Source organism: Aspergillus flavus, chromosome 6, assembly GCF_009017415.1.
Source record: "Aspergillus flavus chromosome 6, complete sequence".
NCBI lineage: Eukaryota > Fungi > Ascomycota > Eurotiomycetes > Eurotiales > Aspergillaceae > Aspergillus > Aspergillus flavus.
The window spans coordinates 1,608,575-1,623,174 of NC_092410.1; the positions used below are offsets into that span (position 1 = coordinate 1,608,575).

Below are 14,600 nucleotides of genomic sequence, written 5' to 3' on the forward strand. Positions count from 1 at the left end.
ATATGTGTTATCTTAGGGAGTTTTTACCTATTCGTGAAGAGAAAATTTATAGTCTTGGACAATGTTTATCAGAAGGTAGATTATATAAATTGTAAGTACTAAAAGTAGGTATATTGTCCAGAGAAAGAGGATTAATGAGTTAATGACAGTTCGGCGGACTTATGGGATTCAGTGTAAGTTTATACAAGTGGTAGTCCACTTTCATCATGGGTAGGTGATGGGAAGACAGACACCTTGTTTGTAGAGTGGAGGGCATCGCAATTGCAATTCAACGAATCGTGGCCAGTTTCCAAGGGATAGTCTAAAAGACTGATAGTCTAATACGAGGTTCACCTCTGGCCTTTGGTCAGACAAGGTCTAGTACTCAGAGGCCGTCAACTACATGCTACAAGGTTCAAGGACCATATCACAGCAAAGTTCAGGTTATAAACATTGAAATATTTACAACATTTGATTCATAAATCATCGCGAAACGAATACATGACTTTTCTATCCGTCTTCGTCACATCATCACGCATAAACAGGGCCGACCCTGATGCGCTCCGGAGGGGTATCTTCTATCTGTCAACCATAAAACCATTTTGTTAACCAGTCTATCCATTAAATATTTGTTGAGTCGTCAAGCCATCATGTCTGGTGAGCATTTACAGCTGCTCAGCCCAAGGAGCAGCACCGGGCTGCATCTGGTTCAGCCACTTGACAAGCTCGACGAGCTCGGCGCGGCGCTCGTCCTCGAGCTGATCCTCGTCGCCGCAGAGGACAGACTGGAAGATGGGCAGGAATTGAGGGGTAAGCTCGCGGATGGTGGAGTCTTCCCACTTGTACAGCTGACAGATCATGCGGTACAAGGGGTCGTTCTCCTCGTAGTCGTTCTTCAAGGGGAGGAGCTTGATAAGGGCAGGCAGGACGTCCTTGAGGGGAACGCTGTCACGGTGCTTAAGGATCATGCGGCTGAGACAGCCAGTGGCATTGTCCTGAAGACGAGAAACGTCCATGTGCAAGCAAGCCTCGAGACGGCCAAGGATGGTGGGGAACTCCTTGACGATCTCAGGAGCGGTGGAGTGCTCGACGAGACGGCCAACGGCATAAGCAGCGTTGGAGCGGGTCTGAGGATCCTCATCACCAAGGCGGTGAACCAGCAACTTCATGAAGGCAGAGGTGTATGGGGTCACAGCAGCACCCATGCCGTTGATGCACTCGGCGAGAACACCCACAGCGGTGGCACGCTCAAGAGACTCGGTGCTGCCGGCGTAACGGATGATAGTCTTCTCGAACACCTTCCAGAGCTCGGCAAAGCTCTCGCCGAGGGCAGCAGCCATACCAGAAACAACGTCGAGACCAGTGTCAACAACGACCCAGTCAAACTCAGAAGACTCTTCGCCGGCATCGAGGGAGTCGTCCTCGGGGCTGAACTCAAGCTGGCAAGGGTGCTTCTTCGTGATGATGTCGGTGACCATGGTGATGACATTATGAAGGGTAGTCTCGTTGGAGATGAGAGAGGGACCGCAGTAGCGCAAATTCTCAGCCATGTTGCGGTTGATGTCGGCGACGGTAGCCCTAGGTGATAGTAGGTTAGAATCAAAGCCAACACACAATGTTTATGCAAGCAAAACATAAAATGAATCAATAGTTCAGATGTGAGATAATCGTCGTTAACATCAATCACGCTTTTTGCGTGTCAAAGTGAGCTGGGTAAACGAGTGTGTTCATCATTGTAGGTGCCAGGAATGAAAGAATATCAAAGCCTGTCAAGAAAAAATAGATAGAAAAAGGATGTATACGTACCGATCATCTTCCTCAGTCCACATGCGGATGGTGCAAGTCATGAGGATTTCACCAAACTTCTTGACCTCCTTGGCAGGCTCGACCTGGAGAGGCAGGCCAGGCTTCCACTTGGCCATCTGGCCATTCTCCTCGGCGATGGCGAAGAGCATGGCGTAGGAGCGGTGGAGGGTGCTGATAGTGCTTTTGCGAACACCTTCGTAAGGATGCTCAGCAAGGGGCAGGACCATCTCGATGGTCTTCTCGAAGTAGGGCAGGTAGGCGGACTTGGTGTGGGTAACCAGATCACCAATGACCTCAACGGCGATCTCCTTCTCGAGAGACAAAGGAGTGGTGGCAGTGATGTCATCCCATCCATCCTCATCTTCAAGATCGACGTCTTCAATCTCACCGTCCTCGCCAACAGGCTCATCATCATCATCGTCAGCGCTGGCAACCTTGACCTTGCGGCCACCGACAGTCACCTCCTGGCCAATCAAGTCCTTCGCAGCCTCGCCGAAAGAGACCTCAAGATCAGTCTCATCCTGCTCGATGCAACCAAAGAGACCCTTGACGACGCCATCAAGGAAGGCAGAGAAGTGCTCAGCGTAGACCTTGGACATAGCACCCCAGAAGATGTAAGTGCTCTCCTTAAGGCGGGAGTGGCCAAGGTGCAGAGCCTCTTCGGTCGCACGCATGAGGGGCTCGACGTAAGGCTGGTAACGCTCAGCACCGGCAGCCGCAGCCATCTCGCCCATGGCGTCAGTCACGCTCGCGCGCAGGTCAAGCTCCTCCTCGCTGTCCTTGACAGTGGCAAACTCCTGGAGAAGGTGCATAGACTCGTCGAAGAATGGCAGGAAGGAGTCACCGGCGGAGGAGGCCAGGGAGCCAAGGGCGCCAGCAGCCAAGCCCTTGATTCTGAAGTCGGGGTGCTTGAACAGCTTGTGCAAGATGGGAACCAATTCACCCTGGTAAGGAGCAACATCCTTCTCATCAAGGCCGTCGACGACGGCGTCAATGGCGCTGATGCCGGCCTTCATAATATCAATGGTGGGGCCATCCTCCTCGCCCTTGTACTCTTGCATGGCGCTGGCGAGGTTCTGGAACAGCAAGGGCATAAGCCTCTCGTGCTCCTGGCTCAGGTCCTCGGCAAGGTCGTCGGCAAGACGGGCCACAGCATGCAGCGAGGCCTGACGAACCTTGGGCTCGGGGTCTCCCAAGAGCTGGAGAACCATGGGGAAGATCTCCTTCATTTGAGTGCTGATGAAATCGGGGGCACCCTCAACACACATGCCCAAAGCCATGATACCGGCACGACGATAGTCGGGGTTGGCGTTGTTGAAGTACTGACCCAAAGAGTGCAGGAGGGGCACGACGACCTGGCTAGGAGGCAGGCTCTGAGCCAGCATATCGAGCAGTCCCAGAGCAGAGCGAGCCGGGGTAATATCATCATCGAGGACCGAGGTATCACCCAGCTCGGTGACGATGTGCAGAGCAGTGCGAGTGAGTTGCTCACCGACACGCATAGCCTGCACCTTGAGCTTGCGGTACTGGACACACTGCATCAGGAAGCTGATAGCCTGGGTACGGGTGTCCTCCTCAACCTCAGTGTTGGCGGATATCTCATTCATGAACACAACAAGGTCCTTGAGATGCACAGTCAAGAGCGCCGGATCACAGCCTAGGATAGTCTGGAAGACTTCGAAAGCCTGCATCACACGGTCCTCCTGTGTCTGATCGATCGACTCCTTGAGGACAGCGACCATGGAGGGGATCAGTTGCTGGAAAGCCTTCACAGGGCCCACATCCTCCTCTGAGTCAAGGTGCATGGCAAGTCTGCCAAGAGCCAGAAGGGTGTTGGTACGGACTTCCTCGCTCTCGGGGTCGGCAATGGTCTTGCCGAACAGGTTGAAGAGATCCTGGAACTTCTCCTCGAATCCCTCGCCCAGAGTCTCCAGAATGGTGTACAGGATGTAGATAGCCACGGCACGCTCGTCCTTGTTGCCGGTGTTGCCAGCCTGGATCAAGAAGTTGGGCAGTTCGGCCCATTCGCCATCGTTCAGGTCAACCTTGGCAACAGCCGAGATCACACGAGCAATTGAGTGACGAACAAGGGAAGAGCCCTCGCCAAGGGTGGAACGGAGCAGCTGCTCGCGGATCTGAGGCTTCTGGCTGGCTTGCACAGAAACCCAGTGCTTGTTCACCAACGAGCGAGCCTCGACGGCGGCCAGCTGCTTGAGGTTTGTGTCCTCATGACCAGTAGCGACCTGGATGAGGAAGACCAGGGAGTCCGGCTTGTTATAGAATTCGCGCTGGAGGATGCCCGTCGCTTCCTTGACATTTCCCTGGGCGGCTGGTAAATGTTTGGTCAGCATCCCTCCTTATTTCGATCTTTATGACTGGTCACTTACGGTTCAGGACGACCTGCAGCTGCTGCAGGAATCTTTGCTGATCCATGATGAATCAAAAGCACACAACTTTTTTTATGGATAGAAAACAAAAACAATTGCGGGGGTTGTCCCAGACCCTCGACAATCGAGGCTCCTTTTCACAGGGACTATATGAGCTATCTGCGCAAACAGAAAGCTCACAAGGGTATCACAAGAAAGAAAAGAAAAAAAAGGAAAAGAGATGTGAAAATAAGAAGAAAAGGAAAGGAGGGATGAAGAGAGGAAAAAGACAGGACGAGAAAATAAAATATAAGGAGGGAGGGGAAGAAAAAAAAAATTTGGGTCCACTAAACAAGCGGAGGGCAAAAAAAAATCCAATTATTGAACTATTTGGCGTTGACCCGTTTCGGACAGGACACTACGCTCAATACGGTTAGGAGCGCGTGGCTTCACGTGTCGCTGCCCAACCGCGATTCTCTTCCATGATTTTCATTCAATCTCCTAAATTATCGGACTTTCTCTCATTTTACTTTCCGTGGTATAATTGAAACGCGTCTCGTTTATTACCGCTTTATGTCACAAACCCCAAGTGCACTGTATACATCCATCAATGTAAAGAATGATCCAATTCCTAACACCATTCCATCCTGATAACTCCATATGCATCCCGCAACAGCCAAACGAGAGCTGGGAGTTGACGGGACTCCCGAGAGTCCCATGGTCCGTAAAAGCATCAAGCAATCATTGTATCATAGTATTGTATGTCTAATATCCGTCCGAGTCGTAATCATCATCAACCAGCAGAGAGCGATAACCCCGGGATGCAAGGTTCTCCTCAAGGCCACCATCAGAGCCGGGGTCGGCATATCCTAAAATCATTGTCAGTTACAAGTCGTCATGACACCGGGAATAGTTCGAAACATCGACAAGAACTTACCCTCTCCTCCGAAATAGCTCAGGGCTACGGGCAAGAAGATGAGCGCATGGGTAGCCGCGAACAAGATCAACGCCAACCAGACCCGGAAATAGTAAATCTCGAAAATCTTGCTGCGGGTAAAGGCTAACACACAGACCCCGAGCAATTTAGTCACAGTGATGCCACTGAAAACACTACCTCCCACATTGACCAACGCAGTCCAGGCCCGAGCGTCTTTGCCGCGGAACTTAGTGGGCACCTTGTCTAAGATCACCCGAGATGGGAACATAAACGCGCGAGCGATATGCGCACAAAACTCGACCCCAATACCAACACAAATGACCAAGTTCACTAGGGAGACAGCATTCAGCGACACCCCGGAGATGGCCATCGAGCCAATGATATCAACCACTGTCATCACAACGGTGGCAGTCACCACGGCCCCCGTAGCGACGGAGCCTAGAATGACGGAGGTCAGGAGAAAGATGATGGCAACAGCAGATCCAAGTAGGATACCCGTAAGCTGAACGATGGAAATGTACTGGTCAAAGAAAATGTACGTCTTCGAGTAGGGGAACACATCGATACCATGCTCTGCGGAGATACCCTGCGCAATGCGGCGGGCCGATTTGTAAGAGTTAATAAAATCATCCTGCGTCCGGAGAGGTGTATGCGTCGTTCTAAAATGGCTGGCGTTGGTCATGATTCGCTTCGAGTCGAGGACAAGAGCAGTGCTGTATGGAGCTTTCCCTCCCAGTGGACAGGATGCGTCTGTAGGCGCTTCGATCCATTTTTTCGCGTAGCGGACAAACTCCTCGCCTTCAGGCATACCGTAGAGGGAAATGTTCCACGCTGGAATCCTCTCTTCGAAGCAAAGCTGGCCATGCTCCTTGCAGCAGTCCTGCTGGGGGTTAAGCCAGTAGAAGAAATCGTCAATCCAGCTAGCGGTCGACCCTGAGATATAAGACACCTCTGGCCGTTTAGACTCCTGTTCCAATACGAATGGCAATGAGAACTCTTCACAAGTCGTGAACCGACCACAAAGCTGCTGCTGATGGCTACGCGCCGTGACGTTCACATTACGCGTCACGAAATACACCGGCGGGCCGCTTCCAAAGTAATTGTTCAAGTCGTCAAAATATTGGATGAGGTAAGAGTCACTGGGTAGCGCGATACGCTGATCCAAGCCAAGTGCCACCTCCGGAATGAGGGCCAAGCCAGCAGTGAAAAGCCCAAAGAATACAATGACAACGACAGCCTTGACCTTGCGATTGAGGAGGAAGGTGGCGTAGACCTTGCGAATAATCTTTTGCAGAAAGCTTTCTCCATCCTGATCATCGAACACTTGGTCTTCGGACATTCCAGAATGCGCTTTGCGGACCGTGATGCATGGGAAGCAGTCCGCGCGAAGGCTTTCCACACGTCTTTGGTTCAACGCAAGCACAGATATAAACATAGTGATCTGCAAAACGGCGTTGATGAAAACCGCCCCCGCGGCGTAGACGGCGAAGTTCTTGACGGCCGGCATTCCAACAAAAGCACCCAGAGCGAAAGCTACCGTTTCGGTAAGGGAGGACAAGAAGATACTAGGGCCAATCCGGCCCGCAGCCCGAGCGAGTCGCTCGTCGATCTCTTCATCAGGGTGGCTGACGTTGATCCGTTCGAATTCATGAACAATCAAAAAGATATTATCGACGCCGACAGCCAAAACCAAGAACGGAATGACCTCTGCGATGATTAAGGTTGCCTTGACACCTGTCGCGGAGAATAGGCCGACAGAAGCGGAAACAGACATCAAGACGATAGCAATTCCCACAATGCCCAAGGTGAACTTGGACTGGACAAGAGCGTTCGCGGGGTTCGTAAGTAAAGATTTCCACGTCACAGTGACCGAGCCTAAAGCCAAGGATGCGTATATGAACATGATAATATAGCTGATGACGACGATCTTTGCATCGGTGTTACTCGATTTGTTGAGCTCTTGCTCAACGCTAATTTCGGCGCTGAAAGACACGCGCAAACCACGCTCCTTGGCCTCCTCTTGGACAACACCGAGAATGCCCTTGAAGCTGTCTTCCCAGTCAATCGCATTCGCTTCGTTTTCGGTCCCTTGGGCATGGTTGTTAACCACCCAAGTGGCGATCAGTGCTCGAGCGTCAAACACATCTCCCGACTCTTCATAGCCGCCCAAAATCATTTCTGGCTTGAGAGGCTGCCCGAACTCTGGAAGACAATTTACATCACCCGGAGATTCGGCACAATGCCTCACACGTTCTTTCCAAGTGTCCGGGTCGAGGTTGTACATCGAACCACCAAAATAACCCGTCACAGACTGAACCACACAGGCGTCACCTGTAGGTTTGAAGCAGATATCATCCAGAATAATCCCACGGTCGAGTGATATCATCCGCCGGACTCGGGACTCGACATCGAACCACCAACTCAAGGTATCATATGTAAGAACGGGGCCACTGTCATTAACAAGAAAAGCTTGTTCCGCACGATAGAAGGGGCCAAAATTGGCGTCGAAGTATTGCTTTTCCTGGAAGGCTGCTGACGTAGGACTCACCCACAGCCGCACTGGGTCGGTCTCTACAGCGAACCTCAACCAGCCCAGGCTCAACAAGCCCACTGCTATAATGCTAGACACAATAGTAACCGCGGGGAACCGGGCGCATGTGCCACCAATATGGCTGAAGACACTATCCAACACGGAATTTAGCTTATAAACACCTTTAGGCTGCTCGAGGTAGCCTCCAGCGTGAACAATATCGCCTTCGTCTTCATCGTCGCTCGGCGTCGGGTCCTGAAGAAGTCGGACCCGTTCAGGTTTGCGGTGGCGCCGTTCTTTATACGTGAAGTAACTCGAAAGAGCCACAACGAATAGCAGAAACACAGAGTAGATCAGAATAACAGCGAAAGACAGACAAGGCAAAAGGCCCACATGGCATTGCTTGTCTGTTTCCACTGCGGGCAGCTGTGGACATACATCGGGGCAGTCCACGCAGGAGCAACGGAAGGCTTCATCTGAGTCATTGCATGCCTTGGGCTTGATGGGTAGAGGATGCATTCCCTGAGGGTCCGGACCAGCGGGCTCGGTTTTGAAATTTATCTGAAAGGGGCTACCCAAAAGCTTCTTGTCTCCCAGAAACTTAAGAAAATGCGTATAATCCTTTGCGCCGCCGCCGATGAAGTCCATGGCTTTACCACCTGATGCTCCATTCTTCACGTTCTTACAGCTTTCATAGAATCCACTCTGGTATTCCTCCGACCAAATGTTGTCCAGTTCGGTCACTAAGGACTTTCCTGAGCTGCTGGGTTCGGTCTCCGTCACATTGAGAAAGAGAGACTGGTCCGGAGAGCAGGTGAAAGTACAGAAGATGTTGAAGAAATTCTCTTTGCATGCCGGACAGGAAGCGATGATACCCTCCGCAAGCTTCAGGTTCTTGGAGAGCGCATCGATCTAACCATGGAACAATTAGGGATGCAGTTCAATGTCAATTGCTATGACATATCACATTTGACACGTACCTGCTCATCTTTACAGCACACTGGACCTTCCTCCCACTTACTACCACATAAATCCACGAGCTTCTTTCTCACCGCTGTTTCCGGTTCCTCTGCGAGGCCATTATCCGGGCATGGTAGCTCTCCGCCAAAGAAGGACTTCTTCCCGCAGTGTCCTCGAATAGCACAACGCCCCTTCTCGTGTAGTGCGGTCTCACCCTGAGCTAATGATTGTGGTATGAAGACAGAGCCGAGGCTAGCGATGACGGGGATGAAGCGGAGTCCCCGCATGGTTGGAGACAGGGTTGTAGCGACGGGATCAGTCGGAAGCGTTTGGTTGAGGACTAGTCAAAATCATTCAAGGCGAGTCACAGACGAGGAAGAGAGCCGGAGCTTTGTTCAGAGTATAAACTTAGGAATACTGGCGTTTGCCACGTACGGCAGGGGTACTGCGAAACAAGGGCTCGGACGGCAGTGAACGCGTGATGTCAATGCGATTTCTGAGGATAATATATATTCGTAGCATAAAGGGAAATCGGCTGAGCGAGGTCAGCTATACATGGATGACAGGATGAATCCAGCTCATTCCATCAACCATGCAAAGCAATGGGAAAGTGGATGAAGAATTGAGTTGGAAGCTGGGGGGGAGTGACGTGACGATAAGGGAAACGGAAAAGCGGAGAGAACATCGCATTAGATCACACTACGTAAGGCGGAGAAACGTTGCGTTGTTCCTCGGGTGGATTGGTTTTCCTGCCTCAGGACGCCGTTTCCGTCGCACTAACGTCAGGCACCTCGATCATCAGGCACGCACCCTCCATGGCTTGCCGAGAGGCTGATAATACGGATTAATTATCAACATATCTTATGCTAAATGTTGAATCTTATTTTTATCACATGTGATTCTCTCGGGGCTCTGAAGACTTTTCACTGGTATGGTTTTCAGTCCACTTAACCCCTCTTTACCACTTCACCACAGGAATATATATTCTTTTAGTACCCCGAATTAACAGCACTCAACGGTATAGCCTCAGCCTTACCATTTCCTACATAAACAGGACTCAAGGGAATCTCTCCTTTGAATAGATAATTTATTAATTTTCTCTCTAGATAAACCCCATATAGTGAGACGATTAATGCTATGGACTACCAAGGCTTACCATTACTGAATCCGTCGCACTAAACTGTTGTCATTCAACGAAAGAAAATAAATTCGAGTCACAATATCGGGCGTCAGTCTGTGAAGATTCGGTTACACGACATGAATATGATGTGTAAATCACAATGGTCCAAGGATCACAAATGAGCGTCTCTGATGTAAATGTATCACAGAGCATGAGCACAGATGCACTAGGCCAAACTCAACATCAGGACTAAAACGCCACTTGGGAAACGACAAGTAGCACCTTTGCTAACAAGCTAACTCTTGGACATTGAAGATGATCGACAACAGATCTACACGGGCAGTAGACAGGCAACAGAGTCTGGAATAGCCAAACAATATCATATCGTCTATGCATGCTTGTCTAAGTGACAAGTGTACCACGCGACGATGGAACATACCAAGGGTGAGCATGGTATCCAGATATCTATGTCTTAAGTGGGATTTGACCTGTGTAGCCGGGCAGTAACCATAGTTAAAACACGAAGCGTTTCGCCAGGATGTGGTTCTGGAGTATATCAATATGCGTATGCAGATCACAGGATGAGCCACCTCTTTCCTACGGCTTTATCCATCGTACTCAGCAGTAATATTCCTATTTCTTATAAGACGAGAAGGAGGAACATTTCCACTCTCCCGGTAGAACCTGTTATACGAGAAGTGATCCGAAAGGGCTACCAATATAGGGGTCTTCAAATACACTGCGGAATAGCCCAGCCGAGCCAAAGCGCATAGCTCCGAGATCCCCTGAAGACATCTGTACTCTTCTTTTTATTTTGGTTGTGGTGTTCCTCGGGATTGACCTACAAAGGTGTCAGTGGAACTGCTTGTGTCGTCTTCGAACGGTATTGTTGTTCGTAAGAGTGGCATGTTCCGGGCTTCCTATGCGAATTTCCGGGATTCATTTCTTTGTTGAGTCTTTATAAGGGTATTTTGCACCGCGTATCTTCCTATGCGTCGAATACTCAGAAACAGGTCCCTTGAGACGTAGTATATAATGTCTTCAAATGCGCCGCTGAAGATGTAGTTGTCACAATTCCGTGGTCAATCTTCAAAGCTACACGAGTGATACGATAATAAGGTGCTCATCATGGACGACGACGTGCCAAAGGTACCAGAGGTATTCTGGCTGAGCGAGTATCCCGACCCAGAGTATAAGCCTCTCAAAACGACAGTTATGATGATAAACTGGTTCAAAAAGTGGTTGGTACCCGTTGAAGAATGCCCAGGACAGATATACCCTATGATTCGAATGGTTCGCGCCCTCCTCACGCATTACTTTCCAGAGGAAAAAGGATGGGAGGTGGTTATGGGTGATTATGGTGAAGAAGTAGTAATTTATACGGTCAAATGCCACGACGGCAACGATCTCATTGACCATTTGATGGTTCTCATCTTGCCAGATGACGACCACCACATCATTAAGTCCATCCAGCAGTTCAAGAGTATCTGTCGCTCACGATTCGGTATTACACCACAAGATGAAAGTGATCCAGCTTTGATGTGGGGCGCAATCTTCAAAGGCTCTAAAGCCCTGTTCTACCAGTATGAGAAGGGGGGAGAAATACGATCACTAATTGACCCAGATGCTGTGGATGGACCATACTCCATAGAGGACCATTGTGAACAGATACATCTTTGGTTGGGACATATGAGTCAAGAACGAAGTAATAGATGTAAAGTGTCTCGGAAAGAACTGGAAAGACACAAAAATTCTAATCGGTCTCACGGTGCAGCATCATCGCGTTCATAGGGAGTGAGTGGCTTTGGGACCCGCATCGATATGGTATCAGGAAACAAAACTGAAGGGGGCAAGTCATGGGAAACCATTCGGGGACATCGTGACTTGAGCCGGAGGACCTTCTTATGACATCAAAGGCTTTTCTTTAATTTGGCCATAAAAATACTACAAACCAACTACAGTCTTCTTCAATGACCTGTGTAGAAATTATGTGGAACCTACTACATCTTAGTGATTTAACCTGATCGGGACTAGCTTCGACTGATATCTAAATGTAGACTAGCTCTGAGCAGGTAACGTGACCGGGGCCGATGTACCAGGTGGGAAGACAGATGACATTCATTTGAGACGCGGCTGAATAATGAATGACCATGAAACTCTGGGATACGAATAGATCAAGTGTGTATGAGGGAATCTCCGAAGACATTGCCAAGACTCGAATCTTTAGCCGAAAACTGTTCTGCTTGCCAACGCTGATTATCGACAGCAGTCACAGGACCCCCAAAGCCGAACATGAGTGAAAGAGCCCCAGAGATAATATTCAGGTCGGGAAATGTCCCGGTCCGCTTTTTTAAAGCCTGTCGATGGTGTAGGAAGCAGAAAATGCGTTGTGATGCACGGACTCAAGTTCCCTGTTTCCGCTGCCGTTCGGCTGGTCGGGATTGTATTCTGGATCCGATGGAGGACGGAAGACGACGCAGTGAGCGTCGGAAGAGGACCGGAACCCCATCAACACGGTATGCGCCTCCACATTAATGTCCTACTAACTATTGATCAATCCTCGGCTTATATAATCACATAGAGGGCATGGAACCACTTCCCCATGGGGTCACGGCAGTAGTTTGAACACGCCCGAATCAAGAGAGCGAGAATATTCGCCCGTCTCAGCAAGGGATACTGCCTTCCACGATGCTCCCATAGACTCCTTGCCGGCGCCGTCGGCTTTGGAAGACCTACGAGCGTCTCAAACTGCTGATCAAAATGGGCCAGAATCTCAACAATTAAGCCCCAATGACATGATCGCGCCGGTGGGAGCAATGCATTCCATGTCAGTCAACTTGCTAGGGTCCAACAATGTAAGTCTCGATAGTTTGCGAACAGGCATCATGGCACGACTAAGCTTGGTAGATATTCATGGATAATCCAGTCAATGGTGACACGCAAGGCGACATTGTAACGCGAGGCATTGTCAGTGAGGAGCGAGCTCGAGTTATGTATGAACGGTATGTCTATTTTGTGCGGGGTGGGACCAGTGCTTGACTAAAGTGTAGACTGGTATCTAACCTCGTTTCGCAGATTCATGGGTGGAAGCAAGAATTTCCTGCCCTTATTCGATCCAATTCGAGACACCTTTGACTCCATCCGTTCCCGGTCTGTATTTGTTTTCACGGTTATCATCTACCTAGCCAGTCGCGCTGTAACAGACTTGCGCAGCGACACACATTTGCAACGAGTGCTCCAAGACGAAGCGCAGCGACTGGCCGAGGATGGTTTCTTCGAACGACCTACGAAGCTGGAGGCGGTTCAAGGAATGATCTTACTAGCAGCATACTCCGAAAAGACATGGTTTTCCACAGCGCTCATCCTCCGGACGGCTTTGGACTCCGGCTTGGAAAAGTCGTTGGATACGCTGTTGTCTCAAGAGAACGTTCCCCGGAGTTCCCTAACTGCATCTATGGCAGATCGTCAGTTGGTATGGCAGACAAGAACCTGGTTGATTAGTTTCACTTTGGAATTGGATGTAGCGTCGGGTACTGGGCGTAAATCACGCATTGCCGAAGTGGATATCATGAAGTTGCGCAAATTCCTTGAGTATCCGCTCTCACTGCCCTGCGATATGCGCACTGTATGCATAATTGAGCTTCATCAACTTCGAGGTTTGGAGGCACTCTAGTCAACCTTCTTGTTCTATGAACTAACCTGGCTGCAGGCCAGTCCCGTGTCATCATTGATAATTCATCGACAATCGACCACATCGTCTCAACAGAACTGCCAGCAATCATGGCACGGTTGCAGAATTGGTGGACTACGTGGGACGAGATTCATGACAGTATGTCTCTATCCTTTACCCATGGCCTCGCAAGAATAATGCTGACTCCGTTCTACGTCAAGACAATGGATTTCATGCGGGAGCCTTTCAACGCAGCAGTCTCAAACTCATGCTCAATTATGCCAGGATATTCGTACTCTGCGCTTCACTGGCACGTATACAGAAGCTACAGTCGACTGACTCTTCATATGATTCTGAATCCATAGACCGGCGTGTTCTGAACCTATGGCAATCCCTTGTGACCACGATCATGGACCAATTAGCGTTCCTCATCACAGAGCCGGCCTACCGCTGTCAATTAGAATGGGCCCCGACGTACCCAGCGCTGACGATCGCCTTTGTCAGTAAGTTGTCATATCCCGCTATGATTCCCGAGCACAAGTGATCGAAGGCGAGTCTAACGAATCAGCGACGTTTGCGTTACGCATCGCACGGTGGCGCCCAACACTCATTGATCAGGATTTACTGCTGGAACGAGTACACCATATCTGCGAATTTCTTAAACAGCCGCCCTATCCGGACATTCACCGCACAGTCTCCCTCTTTGTGAACTACGCCCGCGCTTTGATTGTGAGTCAGCGCCCACGCAGCCATGACAGTGCAGATGCACCTAATATGCCCGAGCATGGGGACGTGCAGGAACCTCTAAGCGGACGCCCTGATGCCCCCGTGGATACGACCCCTCCAACAGGGCTGGCTCCACTGGAAGATACTACTAGCTATAGACCCGGCGCGGCCTTCCCAGGTGATAAGGACACAAGTGCCGTATCGATGCCAAGTAGCGACAAAGGTGCGATATCTAGACCGCCTCTTTCAAGGTTGGCTGGTACTATGGAAGCGCCCAACTGGACCATGTCAAACCCCATTGCTGATTCATTTGGGCTTTTTGAGGAGGGCCAAAATGATTTGTTTGACTTCTTGCCAGTGATGCCTTCTTTGCCACAATGATACCTTCCAGCTTTTCCCTACGAGAGATCGATTGACTAGTTTCTTTCTCTGCGAATACTATTGGGTTTCGAGTAACATTTTTTGTTCTGGAAGTATCAGAGTTTTCGGTATGGGCCGGTGGGCCG

The 14,600-nt window shown here is 50.1% G+C and overlaps 3 protein-coding genes across 3 annotated transcripts; 1 reads left to right on the forward strand and 2 right to left on the reverse strand.

Annotated features, from left to right (window-relative positions):
* Window positions 1-107: 107 nt before the first annotated feature.
* F9C07_2286156 (armadillo-type protein) lies at window positions 108-4,632 on the reverse strand. The gene is made up of 3 exons (XM_041294005.2): window positions 4,173-4,632; window positions 1,786-4,114; window positions 108-1,557 (listed from the first exon to the last, which is right to left on the reverse strand). The coding sequence occupies exons 1-3, from the start codon at window positions 4,216-4,218 to the stop codon at window positions 645-647; spliced, it is 3,288 nt and encodes a 1,095-aa protein (XP_041149262.1). The 5' UTR covers window positions 4,219-4,632; the 3' UTR covers window positions 108-644.
* Window positions 4,633-9,293, reverse strand: F9C07_2286157 (cholesterol transport protein). Its single transcript, XM_041294004.2, has 3 exons — window positions 8,599-9,293; window positions 5,089-8,530; window positions 4,633-5,020 (listed from the first exon to the last, which is right to left on the reverse strand). Exons 1-3 carry the CDS (start codon window positions 8,863-8,865, stop codon window positions 4,917-4,919), a joined length of 3,813 nt encoding a protein of 1,270 aa, XP_041149261.1. The 5' UTR covers window positions 8,866-9,293; the 3' UTR covers window positions 4,633-4,916.
* A 1,533-nt stretch (window positions 9,294-10,826) lies between these two features.
* Window positions 10,827-13,912, forward strand: F9C07_8436 (uncharacterized protein; the record flags this gene model as incomplete). The annotated part of the gene is made up of 5 exons (XM_071511776.1): window positions 10,827-11,358; window positions 12,625-12,700; window positions 12,774-13,354; window positions 13,408-13,527; window positions 13,590-13,912. The coding sequence occupies 5 exons, from the start codon at window positions 10,827-10,829 to the stop codon at window positions 13,910-13,912; spliced, it is 1,632 nt and encodes a 543-aa protein (XP_071367774.1).
* Window positions 13,913-14,600: the final 688 nt, after the last annotated feature.